We start from the raw sequence: 22,560 nt of genomic DNA, 5'->3' as shown, positions 1-22,560 counted from the left end.
CGCCATGAATGCTTTATTTTATTTCTTCTTTTACATTGGACTGGTTGTAAAACTTTTTTTTTTTTTGTTTAAACATCTATACGTTGTTCATAAATGTATCCAAATGCATTTACAATATAATTATCTTGATTTACAGGACACTGGACGGAAAACTGCAATTTCCCACGATTATTGCCCCAACATGTATGAAGACATGCAGAGTCTCACTAATATCCTCCAATCTGACATTGGCCAAGATATGCGGGTCCACAATAGCACGTTCTTGTGGTTCGTTCCATACGTTCAGTCTGTCATGGACCTTAAAGACTTGGGAGTCGCTTACATCATGGAAGTGATCCACCACCTCTGCTTTGAGATCAAGGATGTGCTCAATCAAAGAAATAATCAGGTCGACAAAGTCACAGAACTTTTCATCAGGGTCTTTGTGTCTATTATTGAACTGCACAGAAGTAAGAAGTGTATCCATTTGCTGTGGGTGAGCTCGCACAAGTGGGTTGACGCCCTTGTGAAATGCTCGCTAATTCCCACCAAAGACGTTGTGTGCAGATCCAACTCAAAAATCGTATCCACCTCAGCGTTGTCCTCCTCCCCAAACTCACAGACCCCTTCTTCTGTCCAGATTGCCTGCATCCAGTTGATCAGAAACCTGTTGCGAGAAGGCTACCAGCTGGGACAACAGGCGACTTGTAAACCCTACCTTGACAAACTCAACCTCATTATAAGGGGGAACGTTCTTTGGAATTTGGAACTTAGCAAGACGGAGATTCAAGGTTTACAAACATGTCTCACACAAATCATTAAAAGTATTAAGGACAAGTCGGCCGCAATTCCTAATTCCCCTCAGGAACAAGCCACCACAAGTAAGGCTCAGTCTGTTCCCTTCATTAAGACAGAAAGGATTGATGATGATGATGATTACTGGTATGGACCCAGTAGTAATTCTCCACTACCATCTCCAGATATAAAGTTTTTGTCAGAACGTGGTTGGGAAGATGTTTTTCCCGTTAAAAGAGAGCCTCCAGATGGAAGAAACTCTGAAGCAGAACTTTGTTGCACACCTAGTTCGGTTTTAAAGACTTCCGATAAAAAGGCACAGTTACCGGAAACTGATTCTTTGGATTCTGCCCCAAAAGCCATGTGTTCATCCATTCAGGAGAATGTAAATCCCGAAAAAGAGCGGAAGAGAGTTATGTCCGGTTTATCTAAATTAGTGGCAAAATCTTCAAATGTGAGGGTTAAAAGGGAAAGTTCAATCTCCGAAAATAAAGTAAGCAGCAGTGAGAGTAATAGTACAGTTAAAACATTAAATCAAAGCGGTGTGCACCTTAAAAGGCAACAGGATTTAGGGCTCAAAGCAAAACCTATTAGTAATGAATTCGATACAGATGAAGACGAGGATTCTGATGAAGAAATATCTTTGATGGAGATTAAAAAAAACTTGAAGGAAAAAAGTAAGCAATCTCTTCCTGATAAGCTTGAAGTAAGTAGAGAACTTGAAAGACTCTCCTTAGAAAACAAACCAGAAACTAAGCATAGAAAGAGGGAACTTCAAGACATGCGTGAAGCAGGGCCTTCTCATGTACAGAATGATTGTGTAATGCATAGTGAAACCGATGAAGATGATCTTCCATTGACTCAGGTTAGAAAAATACTGTTGCAAAAAACTTCAAAAAAGTCGGCTCTTACCGATTCCCCGGTGGACCGTGATCTTGATCGTTTATCTGCGGCGGCAGAAGCAAAAAGTTTCCTTGAAGATTCAAATCAAGATGTGATGTCTTCACAGGAGTTCTGTGCTATACAGAGGAAGGTTAAGGGAACCACAAGATCTGTGGTTAGTGACGACTCTTCTTCTGAAACTGAATTATCCTCTGATCAGATCATAACCATCTCTGACGACTCTTCGGACGATGAGCAAAAAGCCATTCCTAAATCTATTAAATTGGAGAAACCTGAGACTTTCCAAGATACTACTACTTCAGCTAGTACTATTATACCAAAGAAAGAAATTAAATCTGAACCGTATTTTGCAAACGAGTATGATTCACAGTGTTTCGAATTTGAAACGCAGGATGATATTTATTCTGCTTGGGGAGACTCCCAGTTAGAGGAGCAAAAGCCCATGCTGCAGGAGAATAAATCTTCCAATCCAGAAACCAGTGACATCCAGGCTACTGATTTTGACTTTGACAACAATTTTGAGCAGTGGGGTTATGATACAGACTATATTTGTGATGAAACCATCGAAAAGGCAGCAGAAGATGCTGAGAGACAGTTTAAACAATCTACGTCTGCTGCAAGCGCTCAGCCAGGAGCTGAAGGCTGCAGCAGTAAACCCTCACATAAAGGGATAAGTCCTAAACCATTCTATGGGAAAAGTTCACGCGAGTCTGTTACTAAAGATATTAAACTTGATTCTAAAGGCAAACCTTCAAACATCCCGAAAGAAACTTCCTCTTTAAGATCAAAGATGAATACGACTAGGAAATTGGATGCTCCTGGATCGCAAAAGAAAACGCTGAATGCTAAAACAAACAAAAATAAAAGCCCATTCAAGAAAGTTTCACAAGTTAGGAAACTTGGGAGCCCGGGCAAAATGTTACCGGCTGTGGTCCCACCAAAGAAATCGCGCAAGTTTCCTGAGGCGACCTCAACCGTTGAAAAACTTGGCTTAAAGAAGGCTCCTAGAAAAGCCTTTGAATTGTCCCAGCGCACCCTAGACAGCGTAGAAAACCTACGTAACCATGGGAAGTCAGCAGGGTTTGTGGAGGCCAAGAGGCAAAGGACAAAGCTCACTTCTCCAAAATCATTGTTAGTTAACAGGAATAAGAAAATGTTGGCTTGTCAAGATATTCAGTTTTATCGTCAGTCTAGACCTAAGGAGACGGAGAAAAGAAGGCTAAGTAACAATTCGGATAGCGGTGGCCGAAATTTTGAGACCTCTGCAAAGCCAAAAGGCAACAAGACAGAGGATGTGGCTTCCATTCAGAAAAAACAGGGCAGAACTGAGGGAAATGAAGACCGTTCCAGAAAAACAGAAGACCACAGCCATAGGTCTTTGAAAGCGACTAAAATTTCATCACATACTTCCATGAATAGTGCTTCTGAAGTTCCGAAAGAAGATTGCTCCAATGGACTTCCATGGGCCAATGTAGTTCAACAGTCTACTTCTATACAGGAGGATAATGTCCAGGCATCTACTGTGGCAGAATCTAAGGATTGTGACGACGACGATGATGATGACGGCTTATTTTTAACCCAGACGGATCCACTTGACATGGAATTGTGTTCTCAGGTTGAGTCTGAAATAAGTGTTGGAATACTTGAAGAGAGCAGTACATCCAGCATGGTGGATTCCTCTGCACTTGTTCCCAAGGTGTCAGAAATGTCAAAATGCAAATACAATGGTTGTTCGGAGCCTGTAACAGTTTCTGGTGATCACTGCCCTAAACATACTGTACCTGACAAAGCAGACGATCACCTGTTTGCCAGACCCGGTTTGCCCCCTTCTCTTCAAAAACCAACCAAACCATCCACAGCTAAAGTTTTTAGCTCTGGAACGACTTCTCGTACTGCCAGTCTCACAAAGGATCTGGAAAACCTTCCCAAGTACCCAATGGTTCCAAAGGCTAAGGCTCAGCTAGCAAAACCCTCCATATCTAGAGCTCCAATTCCCCCACCTGGCCAAAGCAAAGCTCCAGTATCCTACAATACAAGCAATGTTTTGCAACCTCTTATCAACCAAAATAATGTCCCTCTACATCCCACTTCAACCAATGCTGGGACGTTTCCTGTGGCAGGCAGCTGCTTCCCGCAACGCGAGCAAGCTTGGCTAACGCGGGAGGTGCTACGTTGGACGTATGAAATGTTTGACAACAAATCTCAGTTCGGACCCCCCAACAATCTCTGTCAATTACCTCTGATGAAGGTTCCTCTCAAGATTTCTGGATTCGATGAGTATTTTAATGTTTTCGTCCCCTTGATGCTGCTGAACACTTTTGAATCGGTAAGAGGAGTTATCAATTAATTAAAAATTTTCTCTTCTTTTTTTCCTGTTCAAGAGAATGCTTTAATTGACCAGACATACAAGAGAATGCATCCTATTAATGAGTCTCCATTATGACTTTGGTTCTTTACAAAACTGATAGGCTGCATTCTGATTGATATTAGTTCAGCAGACAACATGGCTGCCATTACATACCATGTGTGTACGACCTTTGCATTTTAAGTACATACAGAAAACTGCTTAAGAATCTTTTACAAATATAAGTATTTTTCACAAGTCAGACTGTTTTTCATTAAATAATATTTTTTTTTAAGTTTTGCTCAGGAAAATGTAAAGATAAGTGTGATTTTTGTACTTGCATTAAATCCTTTTTCTTTGAATCCAAGGGGGATCCTGGAGTACCATGGGTATAGAGTGTGATCAAATGGAGCAATTAACCTGTAAAACTCAAGCTCCTCCCCTTCTATGCTCCCATTGGATGCTACCAAACCAGTTTTTTTTTTTACTATCAAGTAATGGAGAACACAAGGGAGAGGAGACAAAACCAACAACTGTTGTCTAATTGTAAGAAGAAACAGAGCAGGAAAAAACCAGAGCAAGAGCGTAAAGGGAGGGCGTCCAGTGTCCCCCGTAGATTCAGAGGAAAGGATTTCACACAAGTACAAAAATCCCATTTTCTCAATCATCCTAGGGGGACACGATTTGATGCAGTGCGCAGCACCTTACTGCCAAAGCTAGTCTCTGGATATTAAATTGTGAAACTGATAGAATTTTGTGAAGGTGAGCACCAAAGACCAGATGGTCGACCTGCACAGCTACTCGGCCACGCTGCCCAGGAGGCACCAACAGCCTGAGTAGAATGAGCCCTCACATTCTCGTGAAACCGGTTGACCTGACCCTTTGTAAGCCTTGTGGAGCACTGACGTTATCCCCCTTGCAATACCCTGCTTGGAGGCTGGTCAGACCCTTTTCTTGACGTCGTAGAGAATCCAGAAGGTCCTCTGTCCTGCGTATCTCCTTGGACCTGTTTACATAATTTTTATAGCCCTGACCATGTCCAAAGAATGGGGAGAGCCATCTTCATCCTGGGATCTATATCCTGGTTTAGGTGGAACCCAGAAACAACCTTGGCTTGTAAAGAAGGCTTAGTCCTAAGAACAGCCCTGTCCTCATGGAAAAGGAGGAAGAGAGACTGACTGAGCAGAGAGCCCCCGACTCAGAAACTTGCCGGAGAAAAACAATCTTCCACGTCAAGAACTTTAGATCCACGGAATCCAATGGCTGAAAGGGAGGATGCTGTAAGGCATTGAGCAGCAGGTTTAAATTCCAGGTAGCCACCAGAATAGAGTATGGAGGCTGCAGGTAGGTCTGCACCACTGGAAGAAGCGCTAATTTTCTCTTCAATGAGCTAAGTCTCAAGCCCCGATTCAGCCCCTCCTGCAGGAAACCTAGTACCTACACTAACCAGAGGAAGAAGTAGGCTATTCTTTGCGCTCGCACCAGGAAATGTTAGTCTTCCAGACTCTATGATAGTTCCTGGTTGATTTCTGTTTGTGAGCCCTAAACATAGTCTGCACCACACCATCTGTAAACCCCTTGGCTTTAAGGATCATGGCTTCAACAGCCACTTCATTAATACCAACCTAGGTAAACTCTGGTGCAGGAAGGGACCTTTGGTTAGAAGCCTTCAATTTGTCTACCCAGTGGTGAACAGAGATTTTAAGTTAAGGATGGGTCTGAAGGACCAGTCTGGCTTTTGTACCAAGAAGAGATTAGAGTAGAGCCTCAAACCTTGTTGGCCCAACGGAACTAGGATCACTATGCTGGTAGAAGACTAGGTCTGGATGGCTTCTTGCAGGGCCCGACGTTTTACTGGATCCCCGAGAAGACTTCTGGTGAGGAAACTCATCAGGTCTGTGATGTACTCCCTCAACTCGAATCCCCTGACCCAGGTGGTCGTGTAATTGAACCACCTGTCCCGAAAATTGAGCAAACTGGCTTCCGCCACTGAGACCCCAGGTGGGAAGACTGCACGTCATGACAACTGTTTGCTGATGGCTTAGGAGTTGAACATTTAGGTGCCCAAGCCTGCCTGCCCTTCTACTGCCCCTGCGAGAGGTGTAGGTCTGACCTCTGAAGGACTGGCTCCTTGCCTTACTTGGGAGGTGAAAAGTAGAGCCGAGAGGCCTGGGAACATTTACGGGCAGAAACAAACCCAATCCCGAGAAGGGTAGGGACTCGAGTCTTTTTGGACTCTGCGTTCGCCTACCAGGCCTGCAGCCAAACTGCCTGGCAAGCGGCTACCACTGAGGTAGATAATGTGGACTCCATGAGACCAGCATCAATTGTAGCTTTCGCTAATTACATGTAAGCCTCACAGATATGTTCCACTAAAGTGAGCAAATCCATCCTGGGTGTTCATGATTGCACTCCCTCTGTCAACTGCTCTGACCACCTCTTGATTTGCTAGCAGCCAATGGGGGTATAGAGAGGGAGAAGCTTGAGCTTTTGCTGGTTAATTTGAAAGTGCCCAAGCTCCGTTTCACCACACTCTATACCCATGGTACTCCAGTGTCCCCCTAGGATGATTGAGAGATAAGGGACTGCGCTACTGTAGAACCAATAAAGCCAACATATGATTTATGTGTAGTAAAGGGTCATATTCACAAATATACAGTATACATTAAGAATTTCATAACCCTAATCCAGAAGTTCGACAGAGTCTGTGATCTTCCATGTGCACAAGACTTTGTTATAATACAAGTCTGTTGAAGGATCATGAAAGCCAAAATGAAAGTTTCCTTTTATGTAAAAGTGTTTGTAACATTCAAAAGTAACGTGTTTGGATGTTTAAGGACTTTCTATCTTAAAGCCTAATGACAGAATTAACAGCTATCCTCAGAAGCTTGTAGTTGGCTGCATTACACATTTTATTATAATGCCAAATATCTGCATTTCACTTATGGTATAGAAACTTTTACTGTAGATATCTCTGTGAAGGTTACAAGCTGCGTTTTCATGTGTGATTAGTTTGTATTGTGGCTTCAGTTGCCCTTTAAGGGTACAACTTTATATTGATATTTATACAAGACAAGCTCACTAGAAAAACTACCTGCAAAATAATGTGCATCAGTGGAGACAGAATACCAAAATCACTGCGAGGAACGCTGCTACACATGGTAGTCAGGAGGAAATGTTAGGGACTGTGTTATTAAGTCCCCTGTTCAGCAAGTGCTTGTGTGGCTGACTGTAAGAAATCTCTACCGCTTTCTGGATAAAGTAGCAGAGGGAGCCAATAGGGAACAAGACTACAGCAAGACTCTTCTACATGGAATCCTGCAGAGACATAGACGCACATTTCCTAAGATTTAGTAGAAGAATTCTGCAATAGTCTGGTGTCCCTGAACATGGACTTGTTGTTTCTGTATGGAATCTGTCTCTCCGGACGTTCTACTCAGTAAAAGGAAAGAGTGAAGCCAGGACTTTGTCAGTTGTGTTTGCAGTAGAAGGTTCTAGCAGTAGAACCTTCGTCACGTTTGCTCCTTAGGTGGTCCTGTAGGTAGGGGATGTTTTGTGTTGGGGACCCAGAGTATGCTTAGGATACATGGTCTAACATTGGGAACTGAGGGACACAGGCTCACTGTATTTTTGTTTTTTTAATTCCAATCCTTTTTAAGGGAAGGGGACTTTATTTTTATTGTTTAAGGTCCCAACCCACAAGTTAAGGTAAATAATTCTCTGCTGTATAGTTTGCATTTACGAAGTCTGCTCACAAACATGTATTGTTTTCATTCTTACTTTATGCTTCTTTTTTTTTTCCTCTAACTTTCCTGTAAGATTTTGTTTGTAAAGCAAATAATAATGTTTTCATCTGTGTTTGCATTGAACAGCTGGCACAGGAATGGGCAGTAAAGCAACGGGTGCTCCATACCTATTTGTACAAGCTATACTTGCAGAATTTCTGTGTTGACAGTCAGCTGAACCGCGCAGAGTTCCAAGGTGAGTTACATTGGTGATGTCTACCCATAAATCCTGACGTAGAGAATTCCATGTGAGAGGTTCCAGCGTTCAGGGACCTTTTCTGTGATTATAACACAAACCTACAAGTGCTTAAATATTTTCGGACCTCGGGGTGTAGACTGGTCGCCCTTTTCAGGAAACTGCCGTTAGCTCTGCCTACTGCACAACTTGCAGAATTTGCATAGGGCGGCTACAAAAAGAGGGAGAGTGGGGTTGAGCAGGATGTAAGCCAAGGGCCGGTATTGTAGGAGAGCAGCCTGCTGAAACCATAGTCCTTTGCATATCCCATTAATCATAAATAACAGTAGAACTTAATTAATTTCTCAGTAGAGAGAGTTTTAATAACACCAAGAAATTCCTCATAAGGCGCACCCAGGCATTTTCTATCACTTTGCCTAATATGCTCCCACTCCCCCCCCCCCCACGCTCTCTGCTGTCGACTTTGCTACCCACTTCACCTCCAAGACTGAGTCTATACGTCATGACATCTCCCAGTAGTCCCTTCTTACCCCACCCTCTCCCCCCTCCATGCCCACTCTGTCCCCCTTCTCACCCTCCTCTGCTGGTGCTGCTATCTCCTTTCTCCCCTCCAGCTAGCTCACCCTCCTTCTCTTCCTTCACTCCGGTATCTGCAGAAGAAGTCCATACCCTTCTCTCTTCCTCTCCCCGCTCCACTTGCACACAGGACTCAATCCCCTCGCACCTCCTCCGCTCCCTCTCTCTCGAAGCCTGCTCCCACCTTGCACACCTCCTCTCCCTCTCCTCTGGAATCGTCCCCTCCTCTTTTAAACATGCTCTTGTCTCCCCCATACTCAAGAAACCGTCCCTTGATTCCCGCCTCTCTCTCTAATTACCGCCCTATTTCGCTTCTTCCTTTTGCCTCCAAACTCCTTGAACGGGTTGTTTACAACTGTCTCACCTCCTTTCTTTCCTCTCACTCACTCCTTGACCCGCTCCAATCTGGTTTTCGCCCCCTCCACTCCACTGAAACTGCCCTCACTAAGGTCACTAATGACCTTCTCCTCGCTAAATCCAATAGACACTACTCCCTTCTTATCCTTCTTGACCTCTCTGCTGCCTTCGATACCGTAGACCACGCACTCCTTTTGCAAACTCTCAAACCTTTAGGCCTATGTAACACTGTCCTCTCCTGGTTTTCCTCTTACCTCACCAACCGCTCCTTCTCAGTCTCTACTCATGATTCTACATCACCCCCTCTTCCCCTACCCGTTGGCGTTCCTCAAGGCTCCGTTCTTGGCCCCCTGCTTTTCTCCCTCTACACCTCCTCCCTTGGTGTCCTCATCCGCTCCTTTGGCCTCCAGTACCATCTCTATGCTGATGATACCCAAATCTATCTTTCATCCCCTGACCTCTCCCCTTCCCTTCTGTCTCGTGTCTCCTCCTGTCTCTCGGCCATCCCATCTTGGATGTCCCAACGCTTCCTTAAACTCAATATTTCCAAGACCGAGCTTATAGTCTTCCCCCCTGCCAGGACTCTCCCACCCCTCTCTATTTTTGTTAATAACACTACCTTCGTTTCTGTCCCCCAAGTCCGATGCCTTGGGGTCATCCTTGATTCCTCCCTCTCATTCAAGCCTCACATTCTGTCCCTCTCAAAATCCTGCTACTTCCACCTTCAGAAAATATCTAAGATACGTCCCTTTCTCACCACGGAAGCCACGAAAACCCTTGTTCACTCGCTTATTATCTCTCGCCCTGACTACTGTAACCTCCTTCTCTCTGGCCTACCTGATTCTCGCCTTGATCCTCTTAAGTCTCTCCTCAATGCTGCTGCCCGCCTCATTTTTCTCTCCCGCCGCTCTATCTCTGCGGTCTCCCTCCAACAGTCACTACATTGGCTCCTCATACCCTACAGAATTAAATTTAAACTCCTCACCCTCACCTTTTAAAGCTCTTAGTCAATCTTCCCCTCCCTACATCTCCAATCTCATCTCTACCTACACTCCTACCTGCCCCCTACGCTCTGCCTCTGACCGCCGCCTCACTACTTCACTGATCACCTCCTCCTCTCACTCTCGTCTTCAGGACTTTGACCGGGCTGCTCCCCTGCTGTGGAACAATCTTCCACGTTCCATCAGGTTAGCATCTACTCTCAAAGGCTTCAAGCGTGCCCTTAAGACTCATTTCTTTATTCAAGTCTATCAGTCCTCCTCCTAACTTCCTTGTCCTGGCTCTCTCCCCCAGTTAGTACCACCCTTTATGTGTTTCCCCCTTCCCTTTAGGTTGTAAGCTCTCATGAGCAGGGCCCTCTTTCCTTGTGTGCTCCTTCTACTGTTCCTTCACCCTCTGTACCTCTTGGCCAATTTTCCCTGTCTTCTTAAGCTTCGGCCTTCTTCTCGCTGATTTCTACCATCTCTTTCACTATCTGTCCCAGAAATAATCTGATTTGCTTTACACTGTCACCAGTGTTTGTATATATTTTTGTATTATGTTGTGTCATGGTTCTGTTTTCTGTGTATGTAATGTACGGCGCTGCAGACCCTTTGTGGCGCCTTATAAGTCAAAGATAATAATAATAATAATAATTGGGTCTATTGTATACAATGATGAGTTTAACGATGCCAGTATGGCAATTTTGTGATCCTATTTGCTCCTATAGTGTGGATTCGGGATGCAGATTTGAACTTTCAGCGTCACCCAAAAGAAGACGATTTAGTGTTCCTGCTCACGCCAGAGTCGCCCAGCAACTTGCCCAGAGAAGAAAAGGTATCTCCGGTTCCAAACGTCTATCATACGGGATACGTTTTTCGATTTACACGCTCACAGCGGACAGAGATCTGTAAGTGCAAATGCTGATGTATCCAGTTACTGTATGAATGTCCTTTACAGCTTCCTGATCTCACTGCCTTGTCTCCCCCCCACTTCAAGTGGAGAAGGAACAGTACACAATGTGTGACCTGTGTATCCACACCTACGGGAACCTGTCCGCGTACCGCAACCAGCAGGTGCAGTGTGCAGTGATCGGCAGCCTGATAACCACACAGAGGCAGTTCAAAGCTTTGCTCCAAATGCAGCGGAATCCGTTATTCAGACCCATCATTTACCCCAAACCCACAGACTTCTTGCCTAGAGATACGGAGAACGAGCCCAGCTTGGTAAGTCCTGTGGTTGCACCTTCTCGTTCATACTGCGTGTAAAGGATTTGGGTTATGAAACAAATAAAGTATTATAAATTGATTTTTGAAGTGCAGCTGTAGCACATGTTTGTCTGGTGAGTATTGCAGAGTTTGTATGTTCTCCCCGTGTTTGCGTGGGTTTCCTCCGGGTGCTCCGGTTTCATCCCACACTCCAAAAACATACTGGTAGGTTAATTGGCTGCTATCAAATTGACCCTAGTCTCTGTGTGTGTGTCTGTATGTGGGTTAGGGAATTTAGACTGTAAGCCCCAATGGGGCAGGGACTGATGTGAGTGAGTTCTCTGTGCAGCGCTGCGGAATTAGTGGCGCTATATAAATAAATGGTGATGATGATATTAAAGACTGTATTTGAAATTATAAAATGTGTTTAAAGGACTGCAGGGAATTACCCTTCTCTGGGTGCTGAGATTACTCAGGAATGGGCCATGAGAAGTGCAAACAGGTGACTGCATGGGCTCTCATCTCTTTCCCCTCCCTCCATAGCCTAGCTGCAGTATAAGCCTGGCAGTGTACTCGTGGCATTTTCTGTTTAGATCCCAATACAAATTTTTTTCTTTCATGTGGAAGAGCCATAAAGCTGCTTTAACACCTCTTCTGTGTCCTCTCAGTTCCCCAGCTTGAAGGATTATAACAACGACCAGAGATTTGCCATCGAGAAGGCGCATGCCATGGTGAAACAGCATCCTCGCTTGCCCAAGATATGTCTGATACACGGGCCTCCGGGAACTGGCAAATCCAGGACCATAGTTGGCCTGTTGTATAGGATTCTCATGGAGGTATGGATCTCCCTCCCTGCCCCCGCTTACAACACTCTCACTCTCATGTACCTTTACCCACTATTGCATTTCTGTGGAGTTTTGTATAAATGTTTAACAATTAATAAGACTTAATTCTGAGTGTTCTATATGAAGGGGTATATATTTATAAAGTGTCTTCTATTGAAAAGCAGCTGTACCTCCCATTTTTTGTTTGTTTGTTTTTTCTTTGATTTTTGAGGGATTCCTGCTAATGTCATCCAGCAGAGAAAGGTTTCCAGAGGCCGACCAAGATAGCCATTCCTCTGGAGACCCCCTCCAGTTCAGCTGATCTCCCATTCTTGGCAAAAACATGAAAGGGGGCTGTAAGATTTAACCAGTGAGAGCCAACAAGTTATTGCAGTCATGTCATCGCTGCTTCCTACAGGCTCGCCCACTGCGTGAGATTCGGCCATATTTGCGTCCCCCTGAATGCACTTTGGCGCTGAGATGGAGACAGAAGTTGTTGTTTTAGCAGAGAAAAACTAAACCATGAAATAGCGACTTTAATCCCTTTAATTCAATGTTTACACGTCCTTGAGAGCTCCAGATCTCATGCTGACCACAGGCCACATAATTGGCCTCTCCCCTTCCAACAGCACTCCGCTTGCAATAGGCTCATCCCACATTTTCACCTCCAGGTTTCTGGGACACTTAGTCTGGCACTGAGCGGATGGTATGAGAGCTCTGTACCTCCCAGTGACTAGGAGTTCCCAGACTCAACTAATGATTCTCCAATGTTATCCTGGGATCTTCTGACTTCTGGGCTAAACTACATCCCTTGCATAATCATGGCGTGTGCTCTGCGCACAACTAGAGAATATCTCCGCTGTTTTTACTAACTTTTACTATAGTATTCCCCCCCTAACCTAACTAACAGTTCTCCTTATAAAACTAATGTCTGCTGTAAGAACGTGTATAAAAAGTATAAAAGTTGTGTGTAGAGGGGGCAGATTGTGACCCATTGGTTTACATACTTGGGTGATGATTGGTTTGTGTCTAGTGGTTGGAAGCTCCAGAGGTAAGGAGTAATACCATTGTAATGATCACGGTGATAACGTCTTGTCTTTTTGCAGAAAAGGAGCAGCGACGTTCCAGATCAGAACTTCAATGCCAAAAATAAGAGGAACAGAGTTCTCGTCTGTGCTCCTTCCAATGCCGCCCTCGATGAACTGATGAAAAAGATCATATTGGAGTTCAAGGAGAAATGTTACAACAAAAATAATACCCTGGGTATGGGGTTACTATTTTTTTTTCTTTTACCATTTAAAGCAGGCCTGTCAGAGCTGCGGCTCTCCAGGTGTTGTGAAACTACAAGTCCCAGCATGCCCTTCCTGCTATCAACTGGTTGTCTACTGGCAAAGCATGCTGGGGCTTGTAGTTTCACAACACCTGGAGGGACGCAGGTTGGACAGGCCTGATTTAAAGGATTCCCCCAGCTGTCCCCAAGAGTGTGACAGGGGATATCTGTTGACTCCTTCAGTCTATTGACTTATGTTGTGGGAGTCCCTCGCACCCACCTCTGCCCCCTCCTCGTAGCTTTGGCCACCATGGGCAGGAAGGTTCAGTCTCTACTGTGGACCCAAGCTGTATTAATGGTCCTCTTGACACTACAGTGCCTTAGGCAAAAAAGGCTGAATGGCTGGTACTCTCCCTCCTCTTGATGGCCAGTCTCATTGATTCTGTAGTTTTTGTTTTTGATTGAGTAAGAGGAGTCTGTTGTCACCCCAGGGCCCCTACCTCCTATGGGTGAAGCCTAACCCACGTCTGTGTCCCCCAACCGCATTCAGATTTTCTGCTATGTGGCAAAAAAAAAATAAAAAAAAAAATTTTGTACTTACATTTTATCATATGTTTCTGTGTTCCCTTGTTACCTGCAACAAAAATATTTTTGGGAGATTTTTATGGAATTATAAATCAAGTTGGTTGTATTTTGACGGATATGTACGGAATCTCTCTGCTTCATCTCTCCAGGGAACTGTGGAGACATAAACCTGGTGCGCCTGGGAGCGGAGAAGACCATATCTCCCGATGTTGTGAAGTTTAGTCTGGATCATCAAGTGAACTACAAGATCAGTGAGTGATGCAGCCTGTTGTAAACATTGGGGTATATTCTATACAAATGGTATTAATGTAAAAGACACAACTGTCGCATTCACATTTTAAAGAATGTTTTACATAACTGTTCTCTGAGTATTTCTATTAGAGGGGCGTCAAGTTTGTTAAATCTGTGTATTTGAATGTAAAATATAGTCAAAAATGTTCACATAAGAGTCCGTGGAGCTTCCTGGAAAACTTAGGCCACCACCATGATGTAAATTGTGGGTTTCCATACCTTGAATATTCGTCATTTTGTGCTTCATTCATATCACTGGGTTCTTGGTGAATTGGTAAAATCAGATTATCACTCTAATGTTACTTTGTCTTCTGTAAATATTCAAGGATGAATGCATGATGCTTGTTAGTCTGCTTGGCAGAGCCCTTTTAGTACAGTTGCCATTATTTGACTTCTCTTTCTTATAATCTCCTCTTGGAACGCACCTGTCAATCTTCGTGACATGTGAGAATCCTCTCACATTAGTATACCTCAGGGGCATGGCTTAGGGATAATAGTGGTAAGGATTAAGTGTGGTATCACATAATTTAATTGGGGGGCAAACAGAGGTGGCAATTACATTTGCTCATAGCTTGCACGGAGGGGTACAACTACAGCATGTACATCCCCCTGTGCTAGGAGCAATTAAGTAAACCATTTTTTGGGGTACGAAGGATTTGTTTCAATCAGTGTTAACAAATTTATGATTTAGTTTTTTGTCTGTTTTTCATTTAATGTGCACCTGTTGTGTGTACAGAGTGGAGGCAGCCATTTTTGGTCTGAACCAATATTCACACTCAGATTAGGAGCTAGTTTCCTGTTCCCCTGTGACAGCTGCCAGTTTCTCATATCTCCATAACGTCCCTACTTCCTAGGGGATCGATGGACTGGCATCTCATGAATGTTGGTTTAGCCCACAGGATGGTGGCTCCCACTAGACAGATGTCACTTGAGCATGGCAGCGCTGTGTCCTCATGTCATGTACGATCCTTCCTCTCTCTACAGACAGAGCCCAGCAGGATCATGGCATCCACAGCCGGAAGGAGGCGTTGGACCGGCAGCTGGATGAACTGTCTCGCCAGAGGGCCTTGGAGCGATGCAACAAGCAGACAGTGAGTGACGCAAGGATTTATTTCCTGGCTGTGCAAATTGTGCTCCAGAAAATCACACCATTGGGGTTGTTAAAGGATGATTCTTGTGCTAGCAAAGTTACCAACGCAAACATATTGAAGAATATATTTTAAACTGCTCCTGTTTACACACGCTGAAGGCAGCCATTGTGTCATGGGATTGTTTTCTGTTTTTCATGGGAAGGTAGAGAATAAAGGTTTTTTTTTTATTCTGTTTTAATATCAGAGCTTGCAGTAGCCTGGTTTTGCCTGTAGGTGCTGCTGTAACACCACTTTTAAGCACTATGCAATAGTTTTGCTTCTAATATTTTCATGTTTATTTTTTTAATCAGCATCTTGTTAGGCAAGAGGAAGAAGGATATACACTTATAAAATAAAATGTAAATTACATATTTCATAGCCTTTTATATATCGGATTGTAACAGTTTTGGACATCACCCTGATTTTTATTCTGAAAAGTTGAGTGTTCCATGTTTTGTTTTGTTTTTTTGTTGTTTTTTTTTAAATTCAGTATTTTTATTGGAATTTTTTCAAGATACAAAAATACCAAACAACAAAAAGAAAAGAAAAACAATCGCATACATATCGGAATTAGATGACGCAATTTACAAGATTTCAGTAAAGCATAATAACAGTATATGTGCTATACTCAGTCAGGATCATACATCGTAAATGCTCATACATAGGTATGTTACACATATGGACTCAGATATTTATTATAAGAACTGCGGGAGCCATACATTTAAGTACTCGGAGCATCTTAACTAGATGACACAGGATAGAATGGAGATTCTAACCATCTGTACCATATATTCTGAAATTTCTTCAGAGCCTGTCTGCTAGTAAAAGCAAATCTCTCGTGCCTTATGGTGGTATTAACCAGTGCCTTCCAATTTTTAACCGTGGGACTCGTCGGGGCCAACCACAGCCTCGCTATACAGGCCTTAGCCAACATCAATAACTGTGAAATGTACATTTTTGTCAGTTTATTAACTTTACCCTTCAAACGGAGCCCAAAGAGACAAGTGGCCGGTGCACGAAGAGACACTTCAATTCCAGTAACCTGAATACATTGCCTGATCCTGCGCCAGAAGATTTGTATAAATGGACATTCCCATAGAAGGTGCCAAAAATTAGCATTGACCGAATTGCATTTCGGACAGTTAGGGGTAACATCCGGACTAAATTTGGAGTGTTCCATGTTTACTTCTAAATTTCTTTAGAACTCTTTATAAAACTCTGAAAAGTTTCTTCAGCTTCTAAAGATAAAGAGGCAGTTACACACATATTTCACTGACATTCAGTAAAATTCAGACTTTCACCTCACTAGGGAGATGTGGACCATAAGTAATGGTGACGAAGTGTCACAGTGATTGACTCCTAGTGAATTCATGGGGTGCAAGTAGTTCACTGGCTCCTAGAGAAGTTACGAGTTGCATTCTCATAAATGTTGATCCAATTGACAAAAGGTCTTTCTTCCTGTGAATGTTATGGGGGTCTTTTAAAGTACGATGTCTCTACATGTTTTTCTGACAGTGCGAAGAGTTGGATCAGAAAATTGCCCAACTGTCGAAAGAAAGGCAACTCATGGCTAATTCTCTGAAGGAGGTAGGCAGCTGATAATCCCAGTCCTGGGAACACACAATCGGAAATGTCAAAGTCCATTGTTGGGATGTGTACCTCTGTTTTCACGTTTGTTATTGGTCGGCCTGCGTTCAGGTTTTAAAGGCTTGCACTTCTTATAACGCTAGAAGTCACGCAGTAGTGACATGCAGAGACCTTTATTCAGTGATGGTTCAGAGCGTGCTAATAGCACCCATGGAGAGAATTTAGCTAATGGCTACAGAGGCGCAGATTTCCATTGATAGTTTTTGAGTTCTGCTCTTGCTTTGCCATTCCGCACTGTGTAATTTCCGCTAAAAACAAATTTACAAATAGTGTCTGAATAGAGCTGGGACAGTGATATGCCGATGGTAGGACTGGTGCCGCTTAAGACCAGATTCCACCACTGAAACGTGCAAAATTTTGTGGACAATTGTGGAACACGGCGAATAGTCCGCGGAACAGGTTTGAACATTTTGCTGACCTGTGCTAAAATGCGTAAACGGCTCAAATTGCACCACCTGTAGGCAGCGATTAAGTATTGCACCTATCCAACCAATACACTTTACAATAAAGCGGCTCTCAGTATGATTTCTCTGCTTTTACTTAAATGGTACTTAGGGTCTCTATCCCGGACAGTGGTAAAATATCATTGTATATCTGCAATCTGATGCTTAGGACAACTAGTGCTTATTTGCAGTCTCTGATGGTTTTCTAACCTCTTCCATTTCAAGCTGCGCAGGCGGCCTCAGGAAGTCCAGCGGAGCGTCATCCTGGAGTCCCACGTCATCTGCTGCACGCTGAGCACCAGTGGGGGGTTTCTGCTGGAATCTGCCTTCAGGCAGCTGGGCCAGGAACCCTTCAGCTGCGTCATTGTGGACGAGGTCAGTCATCTTGGCTCATTCTGTCAATCCATGATTTTACCAGTCCTGTAGAGACAATACCTAGATGCCTGCGTAATTCTTCCTCAGGCCGGGCAGTCGTGTGAAGTGGAGACCCTTATCCCACTCCTCCATCGATGTTCAAAACTTGTGTTGGTCGGAGATCCCGAGCAACTTCCACCCACCGTTATCTCCATGGTAAGAATCCGTCTCTACTCCATAGACTACGTAGGTTACAGCTTGTAGTTTTGCAGTTTATCTTGATTGTAATTTTGGTCCAAAACTGCCCTTCAGAAAGCGGAGGAGCTGGGTTACGGACAGTCTCTGATGTCCCGGCTGTGCCAGAACTTGGAAGTCACGGGTTCCATTTCCCCAGTTCTGCAGCTGACCGTGCAGTACCGGATGCACCCCGACATCTGGCTCTTTCCATCAAATTACTTCTACAAACGTGCTCTGAAAACAGACCGGTACGTAAGACGTTTCCCAGATAGGAAAATTGGGGAGGATTGGGAGAAGAGCCGTGTGTGTACATTTTCTTCATCTCGGCAGGCAAACCGAAGAAGATAGGTTTTCTTCAGTCTGGCCTTTCCAACCGTACATTGTGTTTGACGTGGCAGACGGTTTTGAGAAGAAAGAGAGAGAGTAAGTACCACCAAAATAAATACAAATCTCAAAACTCACAATGTGATCTAGTTTTTAGTTACACCCTATTCCACCCAGAGCCACCAATCAGGGCTGCCATCAGAAACTGTGGTGCCCAGTACTAATTAATCTGGCGTGCCCCCCCCCCCCCCCTCCCCTCCTCCCCATACATGTGCCCCTCTCCCTCTTCGCCATAGATGCGCCCCCTATCCCTCATTACAGTACATTCCCCCGACTCCCTCATCACAGTGAATAATGTCCCCCCCTCCCCTCCCCGCAAGCACAGTTAATGTTCCCCTTACCCCTCCCCGCAAGCACAGTTGAGGTCCCCTTCTCATCACAGTTAATGTCCCCCTTTCCTCTCCCCGTAAGCACAGTTGAGGTCTCCTTCTCCCTCTACCCCCCTCCCCCCTCCACAGTTAAGGTCCCCTAGGCTCTCCCTCTCCCCCTCAAAAAAAAAAGAAAAAAGAGCTAATTAACTTACCTTCCTTCTCCTCTGCGATGCTGCAGCTCCCGGTCACTAATACACTAGGAATGCGGCGCGCAGTGATGACGTCACCGCGCCAAGCTCCCAGCCTATCAGAGTCTGGGAGGCGGAGCTGCAGCATCGTGGAGAAGAGGGTAAGAAAAAAGTGAGTTTAGAGGGATTTGTCACAATTTGTCCTAAAAACATGTTTACCGACTCTGCTCGTCGCTGATAAATTTCGGTAACTTTTAGTCCTCCACATTGATGGCATCGAATGTGGAAATAAAATCTGGTAATAAAGACCTATTAAAATATGTCATTTGCCGCCATGCCCCAGACGCAGCCATTTTGAACCTTTAGAGCTCACGCTTCAGTGACGTTCCTAGTGAATTGATAGGCTGGTTTCTCGTGGATATTGGTTCAGTCCATGAAACGGCTGCCTGCGTTGTATCTAGCAAAGGGTAACCTGAGCGTTGTATTCACTCTTCTATCACTCTGCTCTGTCCACTTTTATTTGCTTTGTACAGGTCGTTTTCCAACCCGCAGGAGATCAAAATGGTGGTGGCTCTGATAAAATTAATTAAAAGCAAGAAAATAAAAAATATTGGGATCATCACCCCTTACAGGGCCCAGAAGATGTTGATCATCGATGAGCTCAGGAAACTTTTCGGAAATGAGACGAGGTGCGTAAAGTAAATGTTTAAAGGCGCATTAAACTGAAAAATCAGATAATTTATAGGAAGCTACTGCTGCCTACTCACCCAGCCAGCTGGATCAGTAGTCTAGAGATATATGTTTTTTAAAAAAGCTTGTGCTATGACCGTTTAAAAGATGGCCACAGGGATGTTCTATAACTAATGGAATAATTTTAGTAGAGATGTTTAGTGATAGAAAACAAATTACCCACCTAATTACTCTGTTTTCTTCCAGGTCAAGTGAAGTAGATACGGTTGATGGCTTCCAAGGGCGACAGAAAGACTGCATCATTGTGACGTGTGTTCGCGCCAACTGTATCCAAGGCTGTATCGGGTCAGTAGTGGAGGAAAATGTCTTCATTTAGAACATTGTCTGTCTATTAAACATCTAGCGACAGAGGCTGAGCTTCTTCTAACACCCCCTCGACCTTCCTAGGGGTACTCTGTTACCACCTACTATTACCATAGTTCACATAGGACTTGCATGTGTTCTTATTCTTCATAGCGCTTTCTACCTTTGCAATCTGGCTGGACCAGTATGCAATATGTAGCACTTTGCCTCAAACTCCCATTGTCCTATAGATTGTAAGCTTGAGAGCAGGGCCCTCTTACCTCTAATACCCAATCTCGTATTACTATTGTTTTGTTCCCAATTATAAAGGGCTACAAAATTTGCTGGCGCTATATAAATAAATGTTAATAGCAACAGTCGCTAAGCTTTAGCCTATACTGGGTTTGGTATACTAATGTTCTCTATTAGCGATTTTTGACTTCATTGTTTTTCTCTTCCGATCACAATGGGACATCGTCTGTCTCACAGCTTGGCTGGAGCTGTGATGTTTGACCTTTCATTTACTCTCTCTCTACCTCCCATTGTTAATTGAGGAGTGGGTAACATCCGTTCCTAGACTGATTCGCGTGATTGGACAAATAAGCGTGGTTATCGACTCCCTATAGGCTGAACTTTGACACCAGTCCAATCAGGTGACTCTGTCTAGCCAGCCAGACTCCAATCACCTTCAGAATATCTGCCCAGAGAATATAGGGGAATGGATCATTCAAGAGTTGGGGTCTAAAGCTTGAGATCCTTGGTACAGTGACGCTTGGTGGGAACGTACGTCGTTATAAATAGCTCTTGTTTGATTTCTAAAATTTATCCATTTACTGAAGAGAATAATTGTCACTTTACCTCTCACTGTTCCTCTTTTCTCTGTTTTATGTGTTCAGATTTTTGGCCAGTCGGCAGCGTTTGAACGTGACTATTACGCGAGCCAAGTTTAGCCTTTTTATCTTGGGGAGCCTGCGAACTCTATGTGTGAGTATTATAACGAATTTGCTGTGACATTAATTGTGAATAACTTGTGATATGATGACTGTGTTCCTAGTGTGCTTAATTTCTGCTGTAGACATTCTAAATGTAAGCTGGAATAATGCAATTGGTGAAATAATTATGTAGCTGCAGTAATTAACACATATAGTGTGACTTGGGTTGGAGACATGGTGGAAGAGATGACTTGTTTTATCAGATTTTTCAATAAATATCTAAAATGTACTATATATGTACACTAATACACTTGGTGTTTGGTTGTAGGAGAATAAAGACTGGAACCACTTGATCCAGGATGCACAAAAGAGGGGGGCCATCATCAAGACAAAGGAGGATCATTATCAGAGAGATGTTAACAGGATCCTAAAACTGCCAAGGACTCATTTTAATCCCCCCAGTCAGCCAGTAGTACGACCTATAGACCATTTCTCCCATACACGTCAAACAGTGGCGCATACCAGAGAATTAAATAATATACCTAGGCCGGCAGCAATCCCAGCGCCTCCACGAATTGTGGCTCACCCGGCAGTGGACATTAGGAACCAACCAAGCAGCTCTACACAGATAGCAAGAGGAAAACTTCAGGATCCTAGATTGGCACGCCGGCAGGAAGCCACGAGGGATGCCAGTGCGCCAACGTTTGGCCTGCCGCAGCCGTCGGCTACAAACCATTCCCAAAGTCGCCCCCATCAGCACCTCCATTCATCTCCAGTAGCTGGAGTCAGACCACCTTCACAGCAGTCGTCTAGAGATCCATGGTCCCGCAGTGCACAGGGAGAAGGTCACCTCTACTCCAGGGATCAGGATTATCGAGAGCGCAGAGCCTCCTATGAATCGAACCACGAGGCGAAAAAAAGAAAAGTGTCTCAGTAGGAATATCCTGAACACAGTCCTAGTACAGTCCTGCGGACATGCACTGTTTTTTTTAATTGTCCCAAAGGACCTCAGTGAGCATCCTCTATACATAAATACTAACACTTCCTTGTACAGTTCCGATACTTACTATGCAAGAGCCCCCTAGAGTAATGAGTTCATGGATTTCTACCCTTCAGCAAACAGGTTAATGGGATCTTTGTACAATAAATGTATGTAAAATGTAACATAGTTGTACCGAGATCAGTTTGAAGAGCGCTTATTTTATTAGAGAAAATAGTTTTATGATCACTTGAAGCTCGTTTCATGTTTTTTGCCCTGTAATTACCTGTACATTTCCTTTTTTTCCTTTTTGTATCACATGGCAGAAGCCACTCGGGTGCTGACGTCATGTTTGCAAGGTGAACGCCCTCTTTGTACTTTTGAGTTTCAGGCTTTTATAAATAGTCTATTCTGCTGCTTCAAAGCTTGAAGCCGATTGTTTTAGGGAGAGATAAAATGGAGACTTGGAAGTATACAAGTTTCAGCAATCCCTCTAAGATGCGAGTTTCCACTAATATCCGTGCCATTTCTACAAGAGAAAATAAATTCTGAATCCTGATCCTTTTTATGAAGGACGGTCTTTTGATGTGGTTAATTTTGTACCAAGTTTGATTTTATTTCTTCTTATAGTGCGGTGAGATTTGCCTTGTTAATAGAATATCCCTTTAGGTGTATTTTTAAATGTTCAGTAGAATTTTAGAATTCTTCTGCTCAGTGGACATCTGCATATTTTCTGGATATTTACATTATTCATTTGAACAAGGACAGTCCCCTGTTGGCTGGACCACATGAAATTTGTGGTTGAAATCTCATTATTTATTAAAACTCAGCT

At 43.8% G+C, this 22,560-nt stretch overlaps 1 protein-coding gene across 2 annotated transcripts in view; it reads left to right on the top strand.

Annotated features, from left to right (window-relative positions):
* The window catches only part of SETX (senataxin), a 34,655-nt gene extending 12,355 nt beyond the window's left edge, over positions 1 to 22,300 (top strand). For both annotated transcript variants that reach the window (XM_075185284.1, XM_075185285.1), the window contains exons 9-25: positions 137 to 4,003; positions 7,894 to 8,002; positions 10,644 to 10,823; positions 10,913 to 11,139; positions 11,790 to 11,957; positions 13,052 to 13,208; positions 13,950 to 14,051; positions 15,076 to 15,182; positions 16,737 to 16,808; positions 17,537 to 17,686; positions 17,774 to 17,881; positions 17,978 to 18,150; positions 18,233 to 18,325; positions 19,319 to 19,474; positions 19,722 to 19,820; positions 20,714 to 20,801; positions 21,078 to 22,300. In XM_075185284.1, coding sequence (XP_075041385.1) covers positions 137 to 4,003; positions 7,894 to 8,002; positions 10,644 to 10,823; positions 10,913 to 11,139; positions 11,790 to 11,957; positions 13,052 to 13,208; positions 13,950 to 14,051; positions 15,076 to 15,182; positions 16,737 to 16,808; positions 17,537 to 17,686; positions 17,774 to 17,881; positions 17,978 to 18,150; positions 18,233 to 18,325; positions 19,319 to 19,474; positions 19,722 to 19,820; positions 20,714 to 20,801; positions 21,078 to 21,686 — 6,465 coding nt within the window. In that variant the 3' untranslated portion in view covers positions 21,687 to 22,300. The remainder of the gene's footprint in view (positions 1 to 136; positions 4,004 to 7,893; positions 8,003 to 10,643; positions 10,824 to 10,912; positions 11,140 to 11,789; positions 11,958 to 13,051; positions 13,209 to 13,949; positions 14,052 to 15,075; positions 15,183 to 16,736; positions 16,809 to 17,536; positions 17,687 to 17,773; positions 17,882 to 17,977; positions 18,151 to 18,232; positions 18,326 to 19,318; positions 19,475 to 19,721; positions 19,821 to 20,713; positions 20,802 to 21,077) is intronic.
* Positions 22,301 to 22,560: the final 260 nt, after the last annotated feature.

The sequence above is a fragment of the Mixophyes fleayi genome, chromosome 9 (assembly GCF_038048845.1).
Source record: "Mixophyes fleayi isolate aMixFle1 chromosome 9, aMixFle1.hap1, whole genome shotgun sequence".
NCBI classification, from domain to species: Eukaryota; Metazoa; Chordata; class Amphibia; order Anura; family Limnodynastidae; genus Mixophyes; species Mixophyes fleayi.
This window is presented reverse-complemented; position numbering and strand designations above follow the sequence as displayed.